We start from the raw sequence: 23251 nt of genomic DNA, 5'->3' as shown, positions 1-23251 counted from the left end.
GACGTCCTTAGAGCCCTTCAACATGCTGCTCAACACATCACAGCAAATCCTTCATTTACACTGTGATTCAGTATGGCAAACATAAAAAGAATCAACGCATGCTTGAATCATGCAGCAAAAACCAACCTCTCCTCAGACGCCATCGGACTGTAAACAAATCCATGCCCCGACATCGTGAAGAAGATCACTTAGACCCGCAAATCGCCCCAGTTTGCTACGACACTGCCACATGGCTAGACTCTAAATATGGATATCGTTGGTTAAGTACTGGACCCGATTTGTCGTTGACGCTATCTATCCTATCAGATGTCGCAGCAATCAGGTTAATCAGGCATGACATCCAGTCAAAGAAGAAGAACGTGATTGCTTCGCCAAGCCCAGGATGCCGTTTCTTCAAGTCAAGGCGGGAATACTTGTCTCATCTGGCAGTCTGACAGTCTTCTTCGGCCGCGTTACCCCTGTCCACCGTCGGAGGCACCCCGACGTGTGATCTCCTAAGTCCGAGACTCCACGAGAGCTACATATTACACTCAGGACCTTCCTGCAGTCTCGTACGTCCGAGAATTTGCGTCGATATGCGACTTGAACATGGGAATGGCCCATCAGTTTTCTCGTCACATGAATCGAGAAGGTCGCGGTTATCGCTTTGTACTCTTTGCCTATTGATTAGCAAAAAAACAAAAAGACAAGGAATAGTAATACCATTTGTATTTGAAGTAGTAACCTTGATGGCATGAATATAAGTTGTAACAATGTTCAAGTAAGAATGCTTAATGTGTACTCGTTGGACCTGGCAAGCAAGAGAAAATAAGGGTGTCTGCATTGTATTGCGCGGCGTATTGCGCCTGTTGTAATGATGCTCAACATGATTATATAGCGATGTTAACATGGAAATAATTCATCACAGACGCAGTATAGTCTCAGCTGCAAAAGTTATCTGGGGATGACTTCGTTCAATTCTGCCTCCTCATCGACTGAAGCATCGTGTATTCATGAGGAGATACAGCTAGAACTTGGAGTTGATAACATGTCGTTCTTACAATGTCGAGCTTCCTGGACTCAATATAAGCATCGTCGGCGGACGATCACCCTTAACAAATTCTGTTTAATAAGTTTGCAGAACACCTGTAAAATTAAAATCCGTGAAAATAACGAAATTATCCACTGAGGTTGCCTAGATCTTACCGACATTGTCACGCAAACGTGACTTTAAACGAGGTAACCTAGATGACCTCCCACGACGGAGATCATAACGTATCCCCCATCTATCTGCCAATTTCGGCTCATGCCGTGGCCATCCCTCATTCCATCTACTTTTCCAATCCAACTGCAGCTGTCCTGTTTATTCTTAAGGCTGGCTCCTCCCATTATTCCCCTCCGCCAGATTCTCCGTGCTCCTCCCGGCCTTGACCTCCTCCCTCCACGTCGCCCTCTCCAGCTTCGTCACCCCAGGGCCCTGATACACACTCCCATACAGCCCAGAAGCCCAGCTCGCTCCGTCCTTGGCCTTCTGGCTCTTACTGTTCTTGAACTTCCGACGATACCACTTGCCGTACGCGAGAAGATAATACAACCTAAAACACAAAAACGCAAACTTGTCGTGCTCCAGATCCTCGGGGTACTCCGCGCCCATGTCCACGGCGGCGGCGATGCCGGACATGATGGCGACCTCGTGGGCATTCACCAGCGTCCACGAGGCCGCGAACCGCGTCCGCCGCTTGGCCTGCAGGAACATCATCCAGGGGATCACGAACGCGTAGTGCGTCCACGAGTGGCACAGCTGGTGCCACCAGTCGCTGCGGATGATCTTGTCCTCGTCGATCTCGCCGTCGGTCCAGTGCTTGCGGTCGCGGCCCTTGTTGAGGTAGATGGTCTGGAAGACGTGCCGCTCGAACGGCACCTTCTCGGGGAACTGCGACTGGTAGTTTGTCGTGTCGAAGCACATCTCCAGCTTGGAGAGGTCGTCGTCGTACATGCGGATGTAGTACATCGGGCGGAAGTTGTCGCGGGCGTAGGCGAGGCGGGCGGACTGGTCGACGTCGCGCTTCGGGCCGAGGGCCTTGACGGCCTTGGACTCGTCGTAGAAGTTCTCGTAGTACTTCTTCATGTACTCGGCGTCGTTGTGGGTGATGGTGATGTCGTCGGAGAACTTGGCGGACCCGAGCACCTTGCGCTCGCGCCAGGAGGACGTCTTGCCGAGGATCTTCTTGGCCGTGTCGGCGAGGACGCAGAGCACGATCTCGTCGTAGTGCTCCTCGGACTCGGGCGCGTCCGGGTCGCCGCCGTTGGGGTTGTGGCCGTCCTCGACGGGCGTGCGCGACTTGACCTTGACGAGGACCCCGCGCTTGTTCCGGTGCACGACTTCGGTGAGCTCGGTGGAGAGACGGACTGTGACGCCGCGGGCTTCGAGGTCCTTCTTCCAGGCCTGGTAGAAGTCGCTGAAGTTCGGGAAGACGACCATGGGAGGGAGGTTCGACGCGACGCTGTGCTTGTCGGGCGGGTACCACATGCCGTACGTGGGCGAGGTACACAGGCGCTCGAGCATGATGGCGGGTACTTCTGGTGTGGCATTGCCTGTTCCCAGGAAGAGCGCGGTCATGGGCAGACCGATGACGTTCGTGAATTCGTCGGAGAAGCGGAACAGCTTGAAGAGGATCTTGAGGGGCATCAGGGCGAAGAAGACCTCGAACCAGCGCATGAACTTGAGCATGAAGGCCAATCGCTGGACCTCCTTCTGGTGCTTCAGCATGAACTCCGTCGGGAAGACGTTGGACCAGAACTTCTCGTCCTTGCCGAAGGAGACTTGCAGCTTCACGGGGTCGGCGTGGAAGCCCTGACGCGCGAACATGGTGAGGGTGTGGTGGAAGATGTAGCTTCCTCCCTGGACTCCCTGATTGAACCAGCTCGCGCCGTGTCGTTCCTTGTCGAGGGAAATCGAGAAGGCCTGGCCCCCGCAGTAGTCGACCGAGTCGATCAGGGTAACATCGAACTTGTCAGGATGGTTCGAGAGATGGTATGCTGTAGACATGCTGTTTGACACACGACAAGTCAGCCATCGTCCAATCTTGTAAGAATGTATTTGATCCGTGAAGAAACATACCCAGCTGCGCCGGCGCCAACAACGAGAACCTTCTTGCGGCCATCTTTGCCAGTGTTTCCGTTCGTCGCCATCTTGGGGTCGGCGTTCTGCTCAAGGTCACGCTCAGACGTGCGGGTGTCCATGAATATGCAGAATAGAAGATCGTGAGAGCTTCCCTATCGAACACAGGGAAGAGCCTTGGAATGCACCAGACTCAAATATGGGCTGACCCGCGTCGCTTCGCGTGTCTATGACGCTGTGACATTTGATTCGGATGAGGTCATCCACCCGCGAGACCCTCTCTTTGTTCCGCTAAAACTCGATTGATCAAGGCCTAGAGATTAGCGATGGCGGCGGGAGATCACCCCTCACCGATCGGAACTAGTGGGGTGCTGTGTTACTTTGTTAGCGGGGGAGCTTAAGGACGCGTTCTTGTGTAACGCGGCGGTCATGATTCAGGGAATCGAGATTGCGACATGAGTTGTCACTTGTTAGTCCGACTTTCATAAGTTGGCAAGATAGATGGCTGAGTGTATTGGACTTGGTAGGTGAGTTATGTAGACTAACACAGAATAGTGCAAATGCTAGAATACTACTCGTAAGTTACCGCTCGACGACATCGAAGTCGCCGTTGAGTTCACTCAACTCCCTCTCAAAGTTCATCTGGATATCAACAACCTGCTGCAGCTGGCTGCAATCAAGCCTCCTCTTCTTATGCGCCGCGAGACTCTTCGCCGTGCGCACAATATTCTTGATCTGCCGACCGTTCAGCTCCCCCTCGGCAAGCCTCTCCAACCCGGCCTCGTCGACATCGACGCCGCCCTCGACCTTGGCCAGAAAGTTCTTCCACACCTTCAGCCTGCTCTCCTTGGACAGACCGTCGTACTTGAGCGGCACGTGGATCCGGCTCTTGAAGGCGTCGTCGAACGTCCGCACCCGGTTCGTCGTCATGAACAGGATCCCCGAGTAGTACTCAAGCGTGCGGAGGAAGATGGACACGAGGCTGTTCCGCTCCAAGTCGTGCAGCGAGCGCCGCTCGAGGAAGACGTCCGCTTCGTCGATGAGGAGTACGGCCTTCCACGTGCTGGCCAGGTCGAGCGTCTTGCTCAGCCTCTCGTCCAGCGTCTCGGCCGCGGTGCCGAGGTCGCCCGACGAGACGATGTACAGAGGACGACGGCTGAACTCGGCAACACACTCCGCCGTCAGCGTCTTGCCCACGCCCGGAGGCCCGTGGAGGACGAGGATCAATCCCTTGCCCTTGCCCTGGACAATGTCATCAAACGTGGACGCGGTGTGCTCCGCCACGAGCGCCTGCACCAACTCCTTCTGCGACTCGGGGAGGACGAGCTGCTCGAAGCACCGCGTGTTCCACTCGATGTCGCTAATCTTATCCACAAAGAAGTCCAAGAACTTCTTCTCGTTGAAGCTGAAGCCGCGGACCATGGAGGTGGCGAGCATGGCCTGCTCGTCCGTGAGGGGCGCAAACTTGACGGCATCCTGGGACACGAGCTCCGGCTCATCGCTGCCAGGCACTTCTTTCCGCTCCTGTTCGTTGGCCTCGAGGAACGCGGTGACGCTGTAGGCATCGTCCGCGCAGATGCGGTGGTGCGTGGCGGTATCGATCATCACGCGCCCGCTGATGTTGTGCTTGCTTCTTTGATCACCGGCCTTTTCGAGCTTTTCACCGAATGCCAGGCCCTTGTACATGCGGAAGTTCTGTCCCGCCAGCGACTCCCAGCGCCGACCGCGCTGCGTGGCGAGGTCGACCACACCGGCGGGGTCGGGGTGGCTGTCGAGCGGGAAGACCATCAGCGAGATGATCGGCACCGCGCCGCTGAACTGGCGGACGCCGAGGATCGCATGGCGAGTGCCGAACTGTTTGCCGTCGAAGTCGACATGCTCTAGATCGAGCTGAAGGGCTGGGCACATGCCGGTGAGGTACGTGTACTTCTTCAGCCTATACACCCGGTGTTGGCCGAGGCGCTTGCTGTAGACGAGGCATCCCGGGCGGAGGATGGCCCAGAGGTCCCCGTAGGTCATCAGCCCCTGCTCGAGAAGGTTCGCCGTATTCTTGATGGTATCCTTGAACTGTTCGTTGATGAAGTCAAGGAGGATCGGGAGGTGCCGGGCGCTTTCCGACCCCGGCTCCAAGTCCTTGGCCTTGGCCGCGAGCTCGTGGCGGTAGTGATAGATGCTGTGCGCAGGAAACTCGACAGTGATGTCCGAGGTGAGGTAGGACTGCCCCGGATAGCGGTCTCCGATCACTTCCTTGAGGATAGCCTTGAGGGAGGGAGAGTTGACATGCAAAAATGAGCGGGCGATGAATTCATTTTTGACGCTGTATTGGTGGATGACCTAAGTCGTGTGAGCAAAATGAAACAACCCGTAAAAACGAACTACTCACACAGAGCGCGTACTTCTCGTACCAGTTTGTGTTCTGCTCAGGGATATCTTCATCGGTGGGTTCGGTGATGTACCCGATATTCTTCTTGGTCCATCGTCTCTCGAGATGCTTCAGCTCTGCCCGCATGGGAGCCTTCTCGAGCTCCTCACGCTGCTTCTTCTGTTCCTCGCTGACGGCGGCATCCATCTCTCGTTTGTCATCGTCGTCGGCTGTCCGGTTGCCACCAAGCTGCAAACGGGCTCCTCCTCTTCCTAAGGCGTTGGGGTGGGGGGCCATGGCTCTGTGTGGTTCTTCTGGTGCTTGTGGTGGTAGGCGATGCGAGGCAGACTTTTTTGAAGGTTTTCCTTGCCCGAAGTGAGGAGGAAGAACAAATTCACCCGCGAAATTGGAAGACATCTTTATATTTCAGACTGTCAATGAGGTGCCTTCATAGTTGAAGAAGCTAGAGCCCAATAGCTCCATCTGAAACCATCACAAGGAGACACCGATATGGCTACGGTAGGCAGCCGTACCCCGCTCGGACGGGCAAGAGTCACCGGTAATGGGAAGAGTATCAAGCAAGAGCTCTATTGGGTTGGCGTGAGTCAGAATGACATCAAAAGGATCAGTTGCACTCAACCTCTCGAATGCACCCTCGGGGAAATGTGCTCGTTGCAGGGGGTGCGACATACGCAGTGCCGTCTGAAGAGCGGCGACTGCTGCCTACGTTGCCTCGGATCCTTCGCCGCGCCCCGAATGGGCGGCCCGGCAGCCTCATGTCCGGAGTCTAGACGCCGGGCGAAGGATTCGAAAAGGCGGATATTAGGCTGTGGATGGACGGAGACCGATTCCAAGGTAGAAGCGGTGACTGCAGATCTGTCTGCGTACGCTGTAAGGCCGCAATGACTCCTTTGACCGCTGTCTCGTATTAAAGGCAACCGGAGATGATTTATAGTCTCCGACTCCGTTTTGCCGGCATATTGTTGTTGAGGCGCCCGGAACGGGTGGCGTATTCTAACTGAACTGGTAATGGAGAACGGGTGTTGTTTGGAGCCCGCTGCCAAGCTTCCATGATGCCGATCGCACGCCCGATGCCGTCAGCGCCACATTAGCGCCACACTCGCTCACCTAGCTATGTGATCTTCAGCCACAAAGGTGCCAGTCCCATCCCGCGTTTTCGACGTGACTTGGGAGTTATTAGTAGTGCGTCACGGCATGAGAAGGACGACCAGAACGATTAGGACAAAGAAGCTCTTATGTATCTGACTCTACATACAGGCTGGCCTTACCAGCGCACCTCGTTATGGATGCTCAGCTTCCCCCTCCTCCGATCACGAGAAACGCAATGCAGCGAATGCGAAAATTGGTGTATCAATCGCCATGTGATGTTGCTCTATCCCCAAAAACTCCGTAATTATTTCATGCAAAATGCGTATATACAGCAATCAGACTGCTCAACGACGTGCCCGGTCGACAGCCGCAGCGCTCATGTTGCTGGCCTTCTCGACAGCACTGGTCATGGCCAAACCAACAGGCGTCTGGGAGCCGCTGGGAGCCGGAGTGTTAGTCCGCGTAGGGGGTGCGGAACGGTTGTGTTGCATGTGAGCCCTGACCAAGTGGCCGGCCGCCAGCGCACTACACAGCGACAGCTCACCAGCCAGAACACCAGCAGCAATAACACGAGCGAGGCGACGGGCGTTCTCGCCAGGGCTCGTTGGGTGGGGGCCGCGAACACCAAGCATGTCCAACATGGCGCTCTGCGGCTCGAGGATGGTGCCACCACCGAGGGTACCGACTTCCAGGGAAGGCATGGACACGGAGATCTGAAGAGATCCACGGAGGCTGGCAGAGAGGTTAGTCATGCTCAATGATATGGGACCAGGGTGAACTCACTTCTTCATGACGGTGATACAGTTGGCGCTCTCGACAACCTGGGCGGGATCCTGACCGGTGGCAAGGAAGATGGCGGCAACGATGTTGGCGGCGTGGGCGTTGAATCCACCGACAGAGCCGGCCATGGCGGAACCGATCAGGTTCTTGTTGACGTTCAGCTCGACCAGGGTATCGACGTCGCTCTTGAGAACGTTCTTGACAACATCGCCAGGAATGATGGCCTCGGCGACAACACTCTTTCCGCGTCCGTCGATCCAGTTGATGGCCGCGGCCTTCTTGTCCGTGCAGTAGTTTCCAGAGACAGAGACGATGTTCATGTCCTCGAATCCTTCGGAAGCCATGACGGACAGGGAGTGCTCGACACCCTTGGAAATCATGTTCATGCCCATGGCGTCACCGGTGGTCGTCTTGAAGCGGATGTACAGGTTCGTGCCGGCGAGGGCAGTCTTCATGGACTGAAGGCGGGCGAAGTTGCTAGTAGAGTTGAATGCCTTCTTCATGGTGGACTGACCAGCGTCGGAGTCGAGCCAGATCTTGGCAGCACCAGCACGCTCCAGGGTCTCGAAAGAGACACAAGGTCCACGGGTCATACCATCGGCAGTGAGAACGGTAACAGCACCGCCACCAGAGTTGATCGCCTTGCAGCCACGGCTGGTACTGGCAACCAAGACACCCTCAGTAGTAGCCATGGGGATGAAGTAGCTCTGACCATCAATCACGAGAGGGCCGGCGACACCGACGGGCAGGGGCAGGTAACCAATGACGTTCTCGCAGCAGGCACCGAAGACACGCTCCCAGTTGTAGCCGGCGTAGGGCAGCTTGGATCGCTCGAGGCTGCCGGTCAGATCAGAAGTGGCGTTGGTGCGGGAGATGATGCTGCGGCGGATCTTGACGGCGCGGGTGTGGTCCTTCAAAGCACGCTCAAGAGAGTAACCAGGGATCTTGCCACGGAGAGACATGCCCACAACTTCCTGATCGGACATCTCGTGGACGCGCTTCTCGTCAATCATCTTCTGCAGCTGGGCAATGGTGCGAGGCTCCGGGCTGTTGGCCTTGGTCATCGACAGTTCCGACTCATCGTCGGACAAGGCGGGCGTTGCGGGCTTGGGTGTTTCAGGGATGTACTCGCCAAGGGGCAGGGTCGCCGAGTCGGTATCGTTAAACTTCTCGGCCTTGGCCAGCTCCTTGGGGTCGATCTGGTGGTCGGGGGCGTTGGGGTCCTTGATGCCCAAGCGAGCGGCGTTGAAGAGGTAGCCGTTGAGAGCGACACTCATGGCGAGAGCGATGACGATCCACTTGGAGAGAACGGGGTCTTCCAGGCTCTTCAGAATGCTGCCGACCATGCGGCCGCCGACACCGTAGCTCTCGAAGTGGTCATACTCGTCGTCGCTCTGGGAGCCGGACTTGCTGGCAGGAGGGGGGAGGGCGTAGTGGATCGAGGGGTACTCGAGCTCGTACTTGATGGGCGTGAGGACGGTGACAATAGTCGGGCGCTCACCGCCCTTGGCCGACTCGAGAATAGCGTCAAGACCATTGGACGCAACCTTGAAAGGGTCGACGGGAGGAGCAGTGACAACGGCGCTAAGACCACCAGTCCAGGACGAAAGGCTCGGAAGAGAGCTCGAGTTGCGGAACGGAATGGTGCAGATGTTGATGACGTTGATCAGGATGAAGCCGGTGACCATGAGAACCTTGAACTTGGGGACGTTGCTGCTCTTCATCTGCCTGCCGAACAAAGAAGCCTCCTTGGGGGCCTTGCCGTTGAACTCGGGCCAAGCGCTGCTCTGGGCCACGTTTTCGGCCACGCGGTGGCTCACGCCGTCGTCCTCCAAAGCGCGGCGCATTTGCACGTGGCGCTTAATTCGGTTGATCTCGAGCTTGATGCTCAAAATGGCCGTGTAGAAGGAGAAGAGCAGGATGCAGTCGAAGAAGAGAATCCACGCAGCAAGGAAACAGAATTGCTGGAGACCGCCCTGAACACCAGAGGCAGCACCGAGAACGAGGATGCCGATCTCAATGGCGTAGTCCTTGACGATGTCGTAGCCCTTCTCCTTGATGGCGGCCTGCACAGCGTACTGGATGACATTGGGAGAGGAGACCTCGGATCTCTTCGAGTTGTCGCCTTTCTTGTTGTCCTTGGGCTTGCGGTGTTCAATGGCGTGCGAGAGGACGGCGCGGGTGAGAACAATGTTCTTCTCGAAACCGATGGTCACGACCAGGAAGGGCAGACCCTCCGAGAGCAGAACCATGGTGATGGGAACGCCAAGCTTGGTGGTAACCAGCAGACCGAAAAGGAAGGCGAAGACGGACGAGAACAGAACGTTGGTGAACAGCCAGAAGTTGGAGCCCATGCGACGCATCGAGAGGAACAGAGAGACGAAGGTGAGGTGCATCGACAGGTAGCCGAGGACCATGATGAAGATGTCCAGCGCCTCGGCGTTCTTGAGCAGGTCGATGAACTCGGTCCAGCCATTGCGAACCCATTGGACGAGGCTGTTGCGGGTGTGCACCTTGGCTGCCTTCATAATCCACATCTTCTTCTCCTTGCCGTGAACAGTCTGGGTCTCGTCGCTCGACACATCGGGGATCTCCTGGGCGAGAGAGAGGAACTCGGGAGCTTGAGAGTAGGGAACGGCGAAGGCGAGGGCGCTGTCCTGAGAGTAGCTCGTCAGGGAGTTGGAGGTCTGAGGTAGCGTGGTGACGGACAAGTTCTGAGGGATCGGGACGGCGTGGGTACGCGGGGCGGTGTTGACGGACTCGGGAGACTGGGACTCGGGGAAGACGAGGGTCAGGAGAGCGAGGTGGTCGACGTCTTTCGGGACGGCGGCCTCGGGCTCGACATTCTGCCATTTCCAGGCAGTCTCGGGGCCGGTCTGCAGACGACGGCTGCCCTCGGTGAGGGAGGACCAGTCGGCGGAGCGGACGCTGATTGAGGCATCGAACAGGCTCTCCTGCAACAGGCCAACGTACGAGGTGCTGGCGAGTACGGCAACGATGACGACAGTATGGATCGGGTGGGAGCAGGCGACCTTGGAGAGGAACTTGAGGCCGGGCGTGAGCTTCTTGTTGAGCCAGGAGGGGGCCGCCGCCTGCGCAGCCGGCTGCTCGCCCCTAAAACGGGTGGGGAGAAGTGTTGAGGATATCATGACGAAGGTAGCGGTGAATGAAGTCGTTGCGATTAGGAAGACATTTGAGGGTTCAACGGTCGAAAGAAAACAACGAAGGGGTAGTCTGGGTCGCAAAGTTAGCAATTGATGCTTTGTCGAGGGGTTCAAACTGATCCCTCGCGCCGTGTTGAATGTGCGAAGGGGTGGTTTTCGGACGGAGGGTGGGCAGGCGGACAGCAAGAGCTGGAATGGATGAGGAATTTTGAGTTGACCGTGTGGTGGTGTGCGGTGCGGTGCGGTGCGCGGCGCGCGGTGCAGGTGCAGGTGCGGGATGCGCTGCAGCTGCAATGCCAATTGGAGGAGGGTGCGCGTACCAATTCAGTTCAGAGTTGACAGCAGAGTTCCAGACGCCGTTGACGTCTTTCGTGTTCGAACTCGCAGTTTAGTGCCTCAAGGGACAGCACACAAACTTTTGTGAGGAGGTCGATCAGGTCGAGGACGAGGACCGAAAGGAGGAGCGAAACCAGAAACGAAAAAAATTAATAGTCGATAGTCAGGTCGTCGGAGATCGAGGACGGTCGGTGTTGCGGACGTGGAGGGCCGAAGTCGCAAGGAGCCGTTGAAGTGCTCAATCGGAGATGGTGTGGATTATGCGAAGCGCAGGTTTCCAGCGAGTCCTGTTGAAGAGGAGAGCAAGGTCGGAGGAGACTGGCGTGCTGAAGTAGAAGAGGATCTCTCTCAGTGCTCGCGATGCAACAGCGGCCAAGTACCTTTTCAGATATGGAGCCCAGGCTGGGTCGGAACGGGTCGAGGGGGTCGGAGAGGGGGGCGCTCAAGGGTGTTGAAGTCCTTGTCTCTGGTGTAAGGTATTCGTAGTGTACAGAAGTATCCGTACTCTGAAGGCGCAATGCGAAGCTGATTAGGAATTGAAGTTGACTCTCACTGACTCTCCCAAGTAAGGTGAAGGCCGTGGGTTGGTCAAAGTGGCGGGTAAGGAGGAGGAACAACTAAGACCTGATGACGAGGGAAGCACGAGGCGTTCGTGGAGGATGGAGGGAGGAGCAGGTTTAAGGATCCTAGGAGGCGGCGGACGACAAGAGCCCAGGTCAAGAAGGGAAACAGAGTTGTTGACTCCCGGATGCCTGTTGCTTGCTTGAGAGGACAGACGAAAGGGCGGACTTGGGACTTGGGGAATCCAGTCCAGAGTCGAAAAAAAAGAGCCAGGACCAGACAGCGACCAAAAGAAATTGGAACTGGCGGAGACGTAGGAGCATGAGGTACCTCTGTTTTGCGTGTGAAGTTGGTGGCAGAGAAAGTACTTTGCAGTCTAAAGCCAGGTCCACACGGGACGAAATTGAGTGATGCTAATCCCAGCAAGTTGGGCTGGATCAAGTTTGTGGTGGGCGTAGCCGTGATGATGATTTTCCCTCCAGGACGCAGGAGAGCGACAAAAAAAAAAGGATTTTGACGTGGATTGGCCTGGATTGGCAAATTTACCGATGATGGTCCGCCCCTCCATGTACCGCGGTACTTCCACCTCGTCTTTCCCTTTACGGAAAGGTGACTGGTGTGCCGAATTTTCCCGCAGGTGGGGGCCCTGTGCACACCGGCCCCCACATGCTGACTGTGATTGTGGACACTGCATGTACCTGCCCAACTGAGGTGAGCTGAGGTTGGGTACCTAATTCGAGGAAACACTGAGCTGCGAAATGGCCTACGGATTGAAATGCAGCTGTCTTTGGCCACCGGTTCTGACAGTCCTTGCCCGTCAGTGCTATTTGGCGTCGCTGTCAGTGCTGTCAATGTCCACTGGACCGGTGGGATTTCCTGCCTCAACGAGGTTGGCTTTGGCGGCTGGGCACTAGCACTGAGCACTTGGCTGTGGCATCCAAGACCGCACAGGTCTGTCGTCACCCGCAAAGGTCCCTGATGTGGTACCTAGAAGCTACCTACCTCCTTAAGCTTCCTTACGAGTGCCTAAGTTTGTCACTGCCTTATCTTCTGCAAGAGCCAAAATGCAACAATTCGGACGTTGACGTGAGCTGGGCTGCTTTTGCTGGTCAGCGTCGTAGCGGATGTGTCACAGGAGACTACTCAGCCTGAAGGACCTAGTTGCAGCGCCGCACAGATGGCGCGTCCTGTCTTATCCACTCGTTTTTCGACTTGGACGAACATGAGGAAGTTGGGAACCGGAGGATCGGGGTCCAGCTGGACATCAAAGCCAGACGAACACTTGGATTGGACCAGTCTAAGACAATAGCTTGAGGATCGCCACATTGTAGTTGCCTGCCACGCTGCCTAAACGGCGTAGCTTGTTGGCTGATGGTGTAAGTCGTGTTTGCTCAGGTCCCTCCTCGAAATCCCGTAGCGTGCCTAAGGTACCTACTGGCTCCGGCGTTGGTACGACCCGTTAGCGCTCCTCGGGCGTCTTATCTTATCAAGGCCGGCTCGATAAGGAATCTCGATGATTTGACATTTGCTGCCTCAACTTCTCAAGCAACACAATCGCAGCAGGATGCCAGAGAGCAGTAAAAAAAAAATACCAAGAGCACCGCCGGTGCCGCGTCACGGAACACAGACACAAACACAGACACGGGACCTGCTGCGGCAACTCTGTCGTGTAAGCTCCACGAGCAACACTTACAGAGGGATTATCATGACACCACAGACGCAGCAAGGACGCCAATAAGGCAGGGTCCCATCCGGCGAGACGACAAGCGTTTATCTTTCTCTTCTTCGAGAAAAGGTCAAAGTCCAACATAATACGTGTTGACGCTGCGGGAGAAGCCAGAAGAAAGGCCATAGCAAACGGTCTAATTCATTCTCTTATCAGGGACTATCTGTCTCCTTTGCAGCTGATGATTTTTGTTTCTTTTCCGTCGCAATTCCATCATCTTGAGCTGATCGGTACGTACCTCTCTGCTCTCTGATTTACACCGGGGTTACATTTTACGTTGATTGGTCATTTAACGGCGGTGGGCCTTGTACCCAGCGCTCTTGCCTGCTGGCAGTCCGACGGCACCACTGAACTGCAACTGAGGTGCGCTTGCCTTCTCTCGTGAACTGTCGACTCCTTCCAATACTTTCTGCTAGAATCAATGGATGGAACCGAAAATAATACATGCTGCACTTTTCTGACGTACTTTTCTTATTTCTCACTGCATCAACCACATGGCCATCCATCCAGCCACCAACACCTTCGGATTTCGGCTTTACCCGCCCCCAAATCCTTCCTTTGCTTCCATTCCTTCAATGGACACCAACTCTTACACACGATCAGCACCCTGGCTCAACCGCTTACTGCTTCGGCCGGTTTGCCTGCTTCAGCGTTGCATGTCTCGCTTCTCCAGGTTTTTTTTTTTTCTCCTCGACATGGACATCTATCCGGATCAGTCTCCCCTGTTACGTTTGCTTGTCCCGCTTCTGCCGTCCTCGACCTCGTCTTTATGCCTCATCTATCACCATCCGACGCGGACCTGATCTGACTTGCCGGGTCCCCAGTTTGTGTCTTCTTCCGGCAAACCATTTCCTACCGGCCCTCAGGTTGACACACATTTTTCAGATCAACATTGATTGCCAGCAATGTCTTGATTCTTGACAGATGCGCAACGGCGGGTACGGCCTGGCGGTGAAGCCGTGAGGGCATTCGCCGGCCGTTGATATCGAAGAGCTGCCAATGGGACGTCCATCAACATCAGATCTTTGCAGCCAACCCCTGGCGATCTCCTATTTTCTTCCCCGTCTTCCTCCTTCGCCTGCATAGGCCAGCTGAAGGCCCCTTGGCTCCCTGGACCCCCTGCCAACGCCGACTCCAGCGTCGCGGGGCCACGGAACCCTCGCAACGCGCCGACACCCAAGCACAGCTTACCACGTCTTCGGCCCAGCAGGTCCCTGTCAGCTGTCACTGGCTGCTGCTTGATCCTGGACACTGTCTGGTTCCTTCATCGCTGCTGGCTAGCGTTGGAGTTGGGGGCCATGGTACGCAGCACTTCTCACTGACTGGGCTGACCCAGAAAACACATTCGAGATATCGAGTCACGACCAATCGATGCGGGAAGAGCTGATAAACGTTGATACGATTAGCTATGCAACACGTGCTGTTTGCGCTATCTCATTCAAGCTTCGTCTTGTCATTCGTCGTTGTAAGGCTGCTTGGAAGCAAACACTACGACAACTACCTGAAGCAAACATGCGCTAGCAGCCCATGCCACGGATTCCCCAAAAGCCAAATACCAACAAGGCTCCCTGGAACATGATACACCATACGGAGGCCGTACGGACGGATACTTTGGTCGCATACCATGTTCAGAACAGGAAACGGGGACATTCGCAACTCGCCTGTTCAAGCAAACCGTTGGCTTGGCGGGAAATGTTGCATTTTTGGCTTTCGTCTCACAAGACGACACTCAGAGAAACGACAATGCCTCGGCCCTTTCATGCCCGTTCCGCCGTTCCAACCTTTCGGACCTCCGGCCCTTCGACACTGACAATCCTGACCCCGCTGGCCTCCAACCCGCCCTTACACTCGTCCCAACTCTTTGGGTCAACCGGCTTAGTTCCCTCTTCGACAATGAAGGTCCGGAACCCTTCCTTGCTCGCATCCAGCGCCGTGAACTTGACGCAATAGTCGCCGGCCAATCCGACCACGAATACGTCTGTGACGCCCTTCTCTTTGAGGGTTCCCGCGAGTCCGCTGTCGGCGACCCTCGGTGACCGGAACGGATCATAGAAGGCGCTGTACATCTCTACCTCCCTCACCTGGCCTTTCTCGATGATGGTGTCGACAGCCGAAGTGTCCAGCTCCGATACCAAGGCCGCGCCGGACGTGCCCTGGACACAATGCACAGGCCACAGGCGGGTTGGGTACGTCTCGGCGCTGTTTCGCGGGTTGACAATGTCGATGGAGTCGACGAAGGGCTCTTTGCCTTGATGGTTGGAGGCGAACGAAATGTGGTCTCGCGGATGCCAGTCCTTGGTGGCTATCTTTGTCACGAACGGCATACGCAGGAGCGAGTTGACGACGGTGTGAATGTCGCGGCCGCCGGCGACGGCGAGTGCGCCATGCTCGGGGTGTGTCAGTCATGTGTTCGGTGAAAGCATCCCGCCATTCTTTCTTGGCGGCTACACCACGCGGGTTTTTGACGACGCTCAGCCTCGTCCAGATCTCAGTCACTTACAGGTGGGCAGAAATCCTCCTGGAAGTCGACGACGATGAGCGCCGGCCTGAAGCACTGGTCCGCCATGCTGGCTGCCTGTTTGCTTGCCTGCTCGTTTCTCCAGCAGTCGCTTATGGGTTCAGTCACTCTTCAGCATGGACAGGCAGTGCCTGTGCGGATCGAAACGGTGCGACGTGTAGTCAGTACGGGTGGACTCGCGCTGACCAGCTTGGCGACTTGTGACTCTGGTTTTTTCGAGTTGGCGATTTGCGTGTTTGTCGCAGAGCGCAGCCTATCCATGGATCCATGCAGTGAGTGTTGGGTCGGCGATAAGGCTGGCCCGCATGTCCAAAACGCTAAGGTGTCTTATCTTGCTCCTATCAGGCCTTATCGCGGCGTTCACCTGCATCCTGCCTTCAGCGCTGACGAAAGCCGCGGCGGGGCCGTCAAGATGCAAATTACAGCGAGGTGATGAACGAAATCAACTTCTACAGCGGCTGGGGCGGCTCATCGAAGCGCTCGGATGCTCTATCTTATCACAATTTAGCAGTCGATTAACTGGCCGATTCATCACCAAAAAAGGTCCCACAGCTTGACTCGCACAATCAGTCCTTATCCCCTTGATCCTGTCACCGGTCCTTTGTCCTTCTTCATCGGGTGCTGACGGAAATGGGAGACCCTTTCCATCTGCAAGGGAACCGCAACAACCATCTTGCAGAAGAAGTCTTGTGTACTTCTGGCCTGGTACCCCAGCAGCTTCCCCAGCAGCAACAGCAGCAGCGCCACTTTCTGGAAGCTGAGATGCTTCCAAGTTCCACCGGACAGCACCGTTGGGGCTCTCTCCACTGACGCCGTGAGCCGCACCGAACACCTCCGCGTGGAGCGCACGAACGGCACGCTCATTCCGGGAGCTTCGCTAAGCTCACCGTGATTCACTCATGGTCGATATTATGAGACATGATCACATTCTACGGCCCATGTCAAGCTGGACCTCTCATCTCGTACCGACCAACAACGTGAGCAACAGGGCTTCACATCTAGGTGAAATCTGAACTCCGTTGTCTTCTTACGTACGGAATTCCCTCTTGAATTCAACAGTGGAGATCCGACGTCGGCCGCCTTGGTTTCAAGACGCAATCAAGATTCAAGAAACTCGTTCGCTTCACCCTGACAATCATTGCCAAACATCTCCTGGCCCGCCGATCGGGCACGTCATGTCTATCCCAGCATTCTCGGCGAACGACTTAGACTGCCTGCGATGAGACCAAGAGCTCATTTCTTGGACCCCTAAGCTGCTCACTCATACCTACAGCACCATCCAAGTGTGAAGCCTCAGCTTGAAGCTCATTGCCGAGATGATATTAGAACTGACCGAGCTGGAGCTCAGCACGCCTCTTGCACAGGTCCAGGCTAAGCGGTCTCAGCCCTGCCGTGTCGACCTCCAATCGCATCCCCACTGAGGTTGCTCAGCTACGGAAGCCCCCGAGCGCGTTGCCGCCGTGACTCGAACGCCACATCGGATGGCAGCCACTCCATCAAGTGACACGCCAACAGTGTGATGCAAACAGCGATAGTGTCACATGAGAGAGGGGACCGATAAGAACGTCGCGTCTTCACTTCACGGTGCTCTTTCAACCTAAACAACTATCCTGTGGTCTGAAAGAAGCCAACACCTCATCAAAATGCGTCTTTCGTTAACATTGCTGGCTGCGGTCGTGCCCTCGGTCCTCTCGTGGGGAAACGTCGGCCATCGTACAGTCGGCTATCTCGCTGAGAAATACTTGACGGATGAAGCTTCAGCCATCTTCGGCGAGCTGCTTGCCAACGATCGCAACTATGACTTTTCCGATGCAGCAACCTGGGCTGACACGCTGAGAGGTCACATGGGCTGGGCCAGCAAGTATCACTACATCAGTGAGCCGTTCTCATAACCGGAGCCTGAAGGTCAAACATACTCACGCTCACCAGATCCTCGCGATGACCCTCCTCATCTCTGCGGGATGAAGTACCCTCAGGACTGCCCCTCAAGCGGCTGCGTCATCTCAGCTATCCAGAACTACGTACGAAGCTATCTTTCCTTCTCACCGAATCCCAAACTAACCATTCGCAGACCGCCCAAATCCTCGACACATCCCTCCCACACATCAACCGCAAGAATGCAACAATGTTCGTTATCCACTTCCTCGGCGACATCCACCAGCCCCTCCACGCAACTGGCCTCCTCCGCGGCGGCAACGACATCCGCCCCGTCTGCTGGCGCCGCCAGCCCAACAACGGCCGCTGCACCGGCCCCATGAGCCTCCACTCCGTCTGGGACACCCAGATCCCGCACCGCCTCCGCGGCCTGCCGCCGCACCTGAGCATCCCCGGGGAGAAGGTGGCCGCCAAGTCGTGGGCGGACGACCTCTTCGCCCGCCACGGCGCCTCGGGCGTCAACACGACGGGCCAGTGCGTCGACCTCGCGCAGAGCGACTGCGCGCTGGGCTGGGCGACGGAGTCGAACGCGTTCGTGTGCTCGCATGTGCTGAGGCCGGGCCTGTCGTGGCTGACGACGCATGATTTGAGCGAGGGGTACTACGACCAGAGCTGGGAGGTTGTCGATGAGGTTATCGGCAAGGCCGGGGTTCGGCTTGGCGCGTGGTTGAATGCCATCGCTGCGAGGTTGTCTGCCGAGAAGGAGGGGCCGGTGTATGAGGAGCTTTGAGGGGCCAAGAGTCCTCGGTCGCCGGTTGAGAGGTGTCGTTGGAGTGTCGGGATGGATTGGGGGATATCCGGGCACTCGGGTTTGGTCTGAAGCCAAGAAGCCGCGTTGTGCGCCGCGGACCGAGGTGCATGCGGCCTGCATGGAGGATTGTTTCGACTCCTACTCGGGAGTCTGATTTTCCATCTGTTGTATCAGGTCTGCAGCTGTTGGATGTCGCGTCATCACGCTGCTTTTCGGCTGATGTCTACAGACTTGAGATATCATTCGGTGTCTCCTTTTCCGCCAAGCGTGGCGATGCCGGGCGTGTCAGTTCGGTGATATCCAATCGATACCGTATTCCCTGGTTTTGGATGTTCACGAGAATTCTGACATGGTGACTTGCCAAATTGAATTTCAAACTTACCGAATCGCTGCTTACAACGATGCTGCGGCTTTCGTTCGCCTCCTGACGTGAGACAGGTACCGATCACCGCCACGCTGGAAGTGAGTTCATGCGAATGGATCTCGAGATGACCGCAGTTTACCTATTCAAACAATACGTTTCCGCTTGAGGAATCCTGCAGCAAATCATAGGCTTGGTCATGAGCCGCACTTCTCGGCTTACTGTCATGACGACTACTGTGGCAGTCACAGACTTTACTGGTAAGTCCAAGTCATATTGTTCACGCTGTAGTGAGCGAAACGCATTCATGTTTGCTAGCTTGGGTATGAGATATTCGGGGTATAATCAGCCAAAGGCTGCCGCTTCCATTCTAACAGCCGATTTGACTTGACGTCAAAAGCTGTTCTATTCTATATATACTTGCTTGACTCAATCTATCTGGGTCATGTCATATGGTCCTGAGTTGGACAGGGTACTAGTTTACATTGAGGGTCTGAGGAACCCATGAAGGATATTGTGTTCTGTGAGTCCACTTAAGTATCCTTCTCTCCCGCGATCTTCTTCTCATCTCTGCCCTGGTGCAGGGTCGTGGCGACCTTGGACGTCAGGAACTTGTCCACGTCGGGGAGACAGAGAGCGCAGATCAGAGCAACAACAGAGAACCCGATATTGGCATAGAAGATGGTCCTGAACGCATCGGAGTTGGCCTCCTTGTACGCCCTCGTGCCCACCGCCAGGATCGTGTCCGTCAGCCCAGCCACACCCTCAAACGTTCCGCTCGTGAAGCCCGCAACGAAGTCCGGGACGCTGGACTCCGGAAGCCCCTCGGCAACAACGGCCGCGGGGACCATGGCCGGGATCGTCTCGGCGAGGCGGTTGCTCAGGATGGCGCTGTAGATCGACGCCGCGATCGCGCTGATCAGGAACCGGATGCTACCCGCCATACCGCTCGCACCGCCCAGGTTCCCCTGATCCGGCGCTGCGAGCGTGGTCACGGTGATGCTGCACCCCTCGACCCAGCCGTTGAAGAAGACACCGAACGACACCAGCACGGCCGCGCGCGTGACGGTGTCCGGGCCGCAGGTCGCCATGGCGGCGAAGCAGACGCCGCCGAGCAGCGTCGTGATCACGCACTGCCACTTCAGGTGGCCGATGTACTTGCCGGCAAACCCACCGACGACGTCGCCGACGAGGAAGAAGAGGGCGACGAAGCAAGACAGCAGAGGCCCGAAGAACGGGTTCTCCGGGTCGGAGTAGAGGAGCCCGACCATCTGCGGCCAGACCAGGGCGAAGCAGTAGTAGACGCCCGCCGCGAGGCCGGAGAGAACGGCGCAGGCGACCCAGCCGAGGTTGCGGAAGTAGCGCATGGGCACGAAGGGCTCGGAGAGGTCGGCGAAGGATTCCCAGACGGCAAAGGCCGCGACGGCGGCGACGCCGACGACGACGGTGGCGATGACGGCCGGCGAGGACCAGGCGTAGACGACGCCGCCCCAGTTCAGGCCCATCATGAGGACGAGGATGCCGCCGGTGTAGAGCACCGCGCCGACGTAGTCGAAGCGCTTGACGTAGGACCACATGCTTGCCTCGGCGCCGTGCTTCATGCGGAAGGTAGGCGGGTGGTAGAAGAGGACCCAGCAGAGGAGGGAGGCGGCGTTGATGCCGGTGAGGATGTAGTAGCCGCCGCGCCAGCCGGTGGCCGGGTGGTACTGGACGAAGGCCTGGGAGATGAGGGGCGCGAAGCCGGAGGCCGGGATGCAGAAGACGTAGCAGACGGCGCAGCTGGCGAGGCGGTACTGCATGGGGACGAGCTCGCCGATGACGTAGTAGAAGGAGAGCTGGGTGGAGGCGGCGACGCCGATGATGGTGGAGCCGGCGATGAGGGCGTTGACGTTGGTCGCGGTGGCGGCGACGATGCTGCCGATGACGCCGAGGGCGGCGCCGCCGATGAAGACGGGCCGGCGGCCGAAGATGTCGGTCACGCGGCCGATGACGGTGATGCAGACCGCCGAGGTGAGGGTGTAGACGAGGGCCACCCAGACGATGTTCGGGTCCTGGGGTCGGTGTTAGTGAGGTATGGGTCGAGGGAGTGGGTGGTGCTCACCGGGCCAATGTCCGCGTTGATGAGGGTCAGGATAGGGGCGGCGAAAGCGAAACCCGCGGTTCCGGCCATCAGACCCAGACTGATACCCAGCATGGAACCGACGAAGAACTTGCTGCGGAAGTATCCCTTCGGCAGAGCATCTTGGTCGATCTCGAAGTGGACGACGCTGTCAGAGTCCATGGAGGACGAAGAGAGGCCGTGTTCGGTGACATGGACGTTCTCCTCGTCATGAGGCTTCTTCATCACGGGGCTCTCCATTATGATGACTTAAAGATGGATGGTGAGAGAGGATGAGATGCCAGGCCGGGAATCGCAACTTTTAGACCTCGAAAAAGGGATTGAAATAGTTCGGCAGAGATACAGGGTCCGGCCCGGCCGAAGGGTTGCTTCCCGTCAGCCACGACAGGTCGGGGGGGTCCAGACCCCAGGAGCTGAAGATGACTATCCCATTGTCCGCGAGGTTTCAATGTAGGAAACCGTCGGGGGGTCCCTCATTGGCATGGTGGCGCGAGAGTGATAGAAGAAACCCATGTCAGAACTCAAGGGAGCCTCGTCGTGACAGCCAATGGGCGTCCAGCGTTCCCACGGTGTTGTTTGCTGCATTTTCCTGATCGGGATCGATAGCTCCGGGAAGAAGGATTGCCTGTGTTACCGCTCATCAGCCGACTGATACGGCCGCCAAGTTGGCAAGCAACATGCATTGTCGCTTGGGGGGGGGGGGGTGTTTTGTTGTTGGGGGTTGTTTGGGGGACGTCTGCGCCGCCCACGAGGACTTGCGGATGCAGGATTGTTTCCGAGGAGCGGTGAGGCTCTTTTCGGGGGACTCTGGCCGCGTGTTTTCGCCTCAACCCACGTGGATTTCACGCTTGTCAATTTGGCATCTGGGTCGTTGATCTGCATGTTCCTCGTTCGGCCCCTCCGTTGGTTCTGGGGGAGAATCTGTTGGTCGAGTTCCCACGGTTTCGCAAACTTGCGGTTGACATGTTTGTGAGCCTTTTTCATCTGCGAGTACGAGGAGGTCGAATATGAGCGCGGCTTTCGCCGTCAAATTTTGCCGTTCTTGTCATATATCCCGGTCGATTTGTGACTGTCAGATCGGCGAACAGGTCAAATCCAGACTTCCATTTTGTCTCGACCAATTACACGGCCTCCTAGTTCGCTTCACGAAACTTTGGCCCAACACGTTGGTGGACGCGATATGCTTCTGGCGATCTATCTAGCCAGCGCAACATATCAGGGGCGGACGTACGTGAGCGAGGCGCATATCACTGCCCTTGCTATTAATAACACCATGGCAGGCAACTCGGGGACTTGGAACTAGTCGGCGAGGAGGTTCGGGAACGACAAGACATCTGAAGGCTATGTTGAATACAGTGCTCTAGATTCCTGATCAAGTCGAAGCTCGTCGTTCGCAGAATGGGTGGCACTGTGGTGTCCGGAAAAGCACCTGCCTCTTGGAGCTCCGTGTAAGTCAATTTTGCTCTGATTTCCTTTCAGCAGTTTACTGCTCGACAGCCATGCCTGGAAGGAATAGCTTGTTCGAATGAAACGATAAATCCAATAGGATAGTCTTTCGTCACATCCAAGAACGACAGAGAACTCATGAGCCTTCGTGAATCGTGATCATACATGAAATCGCTGAAATCAAAGATTTTTGGGGAAATAAACAACCAACCTGTGACCCAAGTACTCAACTAGGTGCTCAGAACCAAAGCCCAAAGATCTCCAATTTAGCCAGAGCTTTTTGGCACATCGGAAAATTTTGCAAGAACGGGCCCCTTCGTCTCTGAATCCTTCTCAGTTGTCATTGTGTTGGCCCAAAAGCTCATATTGGACGCGGTGTCTGGCTGACCTGGATGATCAACCGTGATGACCACCGAACACGTCGACTGAGGACTCGGTTCGTTTTTGTCACGCTATGGGCGATATCTCTTTTGCGTAGCTGAAACCTCTTTAGAAAAGCCCTACTGCTAGTACAAGAAATCACCCGTCGATATGACAAGTCAATACTATGTCAATTCTTCTGTAGAACAATAGATGACAATGAGCTATCATTACGGAAATTGTGAAACTGAGCTTGACTCTTAAGGAGGTGAAATAGGATAGAAAAGCAGAGAATTCAGCAAAGGAGTGTCGACCGCGTGTTACGAAAACAATTCACATCCATTTGAAAATTCAGGGTGAAAAGTGTCTTGATGACTGGAATCGAAACGACACTACCTAGTATTGCTACAAAAGCCCAATAGGAAAAGCATCCGTCGCGAACCCGGGATTACTGACGTCGGAATTCCGTGTCGTCTGATAATATCCCGCCGGCTCCCCTCACGTTCACCGGACTTCCAAGCTCAACGTCCTCCAACCAGCGCCGGAGTGTGCCAGCAGCCGAGGCACGATAATTAGAGTAGGCGCCAAGGAGGCTTCTCCAATCGAGACACTGCACCGGAAA

At 56.2% G+C, this 23251-nt stretch overlaps 6 protein-coding genes across 6 annotated transcripts; 1 reads left to right on the top strand and 5 right to left on the bottom strand.

The window, feature by feature from the left end:
• Positions 1 to 1348: 1348 nt before the first annotated feature.
• CkaCkLH20_10031 (FAD dependent oxidoreductase) lies at positions 1349 to 3222 on the bottom strand (the record flags this gene model as incomplete). Its single annotated transcript, XM_038892746.1, has 2 exons — positions 1349 to 3029; positions 3101 to 3222. The coding sequence occupies 2 exons, from the start codon at positions 3220 to 3222 to the stop codon at positions 1349 to 1351; spliced, it is 1803 nt and encodes a 600-aa protein (XP_038741995.1).
• Positions 3223 to 3682: 460 nt separating this feature from the next.
• CkaCkLH20_10030 (AAA family ATPase) lies at positions 3683 to 5759 on the bottom strand (the record flags this gene model as incomplete). Its single annotated transcript, XM_038892745.1, has 2 exons — positions 3683 to 5434; positions 5484 to 5759. 2 exons carry the CDS (start codon positions 5757 to 5759, stop codon positions 3683 to 3685), a joined length of 2028 nt encoding a protein of 675 aa, XP_038741994.1.
• A 1157-nt stretch (positions 5760 to 6916) lies between these two features.
• CkaCkLH20_10029 (3-hydroxy-3-methylglutaryl-coenzyme a reductase) lies at positions 6917 to 10501 on the bottom strand (the record flags this gene model as incomplete). Its single annotated transcript, XM_038892744.1, has 2 exons — positions 6917 to 7304; positions 7356 to 10501. 2 exons carry the CDS (start codon positions 10499 to 10501, stop codon positions 6917 to 6919), a joined length of 3534 nt encoding a protein of 1177 aa, XP_038741993.1.
• A 4395-nt stretch (positions 10502 to 14896) lies between these two features.
• CkaCkLH20_10028 (isochorismatase) lies at positions 14897 to 15705 on the bottom strand (the record flags this gene model as incomplete). Its single annotated transcript, XM_038892743.1, has 2 exons — positions 14897 to 15526; positions 15640 to 15705. The coding sequence occupies 2 exons, from the start codon at positions 15703 to 15705 to the stop codon at positions 14897 to 14899; spliced, it is 696 nt and encodes a 231-aa protein (XP_038741992.1).
• Positions 15706 to 17300: 1595 nt separating this feature from the next.
• Positions 17301 to 18322, top strand: CkaCkLH20_10027 (S1/P1 Nuclease; the record flags this gene model as incomplete). The annotated part of the gene is made up of 3 exons (XM_038892742.1): positions 17301 to 17532; positions 17587 to 17678; positions 17729 to 18322. 3 exons carry the CDS (start codon positions 17301 to 17303, stop codon positions 18320 to 18322), a joined length of 918 nt encoding a protein of 305 aa, XP_038741991.1.
• A 915-nt stretch (positions 18323 to 19237) lies between these two features.
• CkaCkLH20_10026 (fungal trichothecene efflux pump) lies at positions 19238 to 21063 on the bottom strand (the record flags this gene model as incomplete). The annotated part of the gene is made up of 2 exons (XM_038892741.1): positions 19238 to 20755; positions 20806 to 21063. 2 exons carry the CDS (start codon positions 21061 to 21063, stop codon positions 19238 to 19240), a joined length of 1776 nt encoding a protein of 591 aa, XP_038741990.1.
• Between the last annotated feature and the right edge of the window lie 2188 nt (positions 21064 to 23251).

The sequence above is a fragment of the Colletotrichum karsti genome (assembly GCF_011947395.1).
Source record: "Colletotrichum karsti strain CkLH20 chromosome Unknown Scaffold37, whole genome shotgun sequence".
NCBI classification, from domain to species: domain Eukaryota; kingdom Fungi; phylum Ascomycota; class Sordariomycetes; order Glomerellales; family Glomerellaceae; genus Colletotrichum; species Colletotrichum karsti.
The sequence above is the reverse complement of the archived record's forward strand: the minus strand, read 5'-3'. Positions and strand labels throughout refer to the sequence as shown.